Below are 1,586 nucleotides of genomic sequence, written 5' to 3' on the forward strand. Positions count from 1 at the left end.
GGAGAAGTCTGGTCTCCCTGACACTGACAGAATAAACAGAGCGTATAAACACACTTTCCTGAGTCACATCTGTTGAACCTGTCTGCGTGTGGAGATGATTCAGCCGTGTTTACGTGCGCCATGAGGAAGGTGAAATATCCTTACCTGCCTGTTCAGCTTGAGCCTCCGACTGCTCCACCGTGTCTGCACTCATCTTAATATCTGTAATGATAAATATAGCTGATTTTCCTACAGGATTGTAACTTTAACCAGGACAATGAAGCACTCAGGCCACCCAGGAAAATGATCTTGAGTTTATTCTAATGCGCCCTCCCCTCTACACACACCACCGCACAAACTGTACACACACACACTCCTGTGTGAACCCTAGTTATAATATTCATAAGCAAGAGCCGCAAGCACTAGCATCCCCATATGAAGTAACCACACATGATATAAACTCGTTAAAATTCACGTGTGTGTGACGTGAAATAATGAAGACATTTAAAAGTCAGTGATGAGCAGGTGTAGGAGGAGTGACTCACCTCAGACTCTTAGTTTGTGCTGCTCCTGGCTGCCGTCTGTCTCCCTGATTATTCAAAAGAAAGCTCGTATTGGGATAAAAAGTTTTGGAAATCCACGGCTGCTCATCAGCATTTTCCTAAGTGGAGAAACGTTCACCTCTGCAGCACACCCTGCACTGCCTGATAGGCTGATTTGCATATGCCACAGTGCGTCCTATCCAGCTTCAGACTGTTTGCATAAAACAACAATGGGGTTACTGCAAATTACAGCATGCGTGTGTGTGTGTGTGTGTGTTCGTGTGTTGGTGTGTGGTGTGTGTGTGTGTGTCATCCCCAGAGTGCTTTGGGTAGAAGAAGATGTATTGTTCCTGCTACCTGAGATAGCTCTGGGTGTGTTAGTGATGGGGGGTCATCTTGTTGCTCTTTTTCTTCAAGTTAAAATCATGAAATAATAAACTAAACTTTAAATTTGATGTTTGAATTCTGAATTCAAACATCAAAAGTAAGTTAGTTCAACTCAAACTGATTGTTGGAGGAAACCTTAAACGTTTATTAAAAACTTTAAAATGGTAAATTCAAGTTAATTGAAGTTGACTAATACGCAGAGTTTCTCCAAATTTATTTTTCAAATGTGTGAACAGGAATTTTTCTGAATAAATTTATTTAAATGCATCTCTTGTATACAAATGTTACCACTAAAGTTTTAATTTTATTCCATTTCCAGTTACATTACCTGTCAAAAACAGCTGGACATATGATAAAAACAATTATAATTAATTGATTATGAAAATGGGTAGCCAATTAATTCAGGTGTTTTTTATGTGACAAACATCAAATATTACACATTTAGGGGATCATTAAGAATTATTTGGATTGCATAGTATTTGCGTTTGATGATCATTATACAAACTGGAAATAAGAGCATGCCTGAAGGCGGTATATACTTCGGATACTTATATTGTGGTGGTAGTGCTTACGCGAGCAGTCGCCTGTACTTAAAATACTGCACACAATTGAAGTTCATTCAAAGAACAACTGAGTGCTTCAACCAATTAATGTTAATTTCATGTGACTGAGTGACTT

General features: G+C 39.0%; 1 protein-coding gene across 1 annotated transcript in view; it reads left to right on the top strand.

Moving 5' to 3' along the window:
- Positions 1–1,426: 1,426 nt before the first annotated feature.
- Positions 1,427–1,586, top strand: part of pou2f3 (POU class 2 homeobox 3) — a 12,105-nt gene continuing 11,945 nt past the window's right edge. The window contains exon 1 of the mRNA XM_035666775.1: positions 1,427–1,439. Coding sequence (XP_035522668.1) covers positions 1,427–1,439 — 13 coding nt within the window. The remainder of the gene's footprint in view (positions 1,440–1,586) is intronic.

The sequence above is a fragment of the Morone saxatilis genome, unplaced genomic scaffold (genome assembly GCF_004916995.1).
Source record: "Morone saxatilis isolate NCDOM2014 unplaced genomic scaffold, NCSU_SB_2.0 Contig20, whole genome shotgun sequence".
NCBI classification, from domain to species: Eukaryota; Metazoa; Chordata; class Actinopteri; family Moronidae; genus Morone; species Morone saxatilis.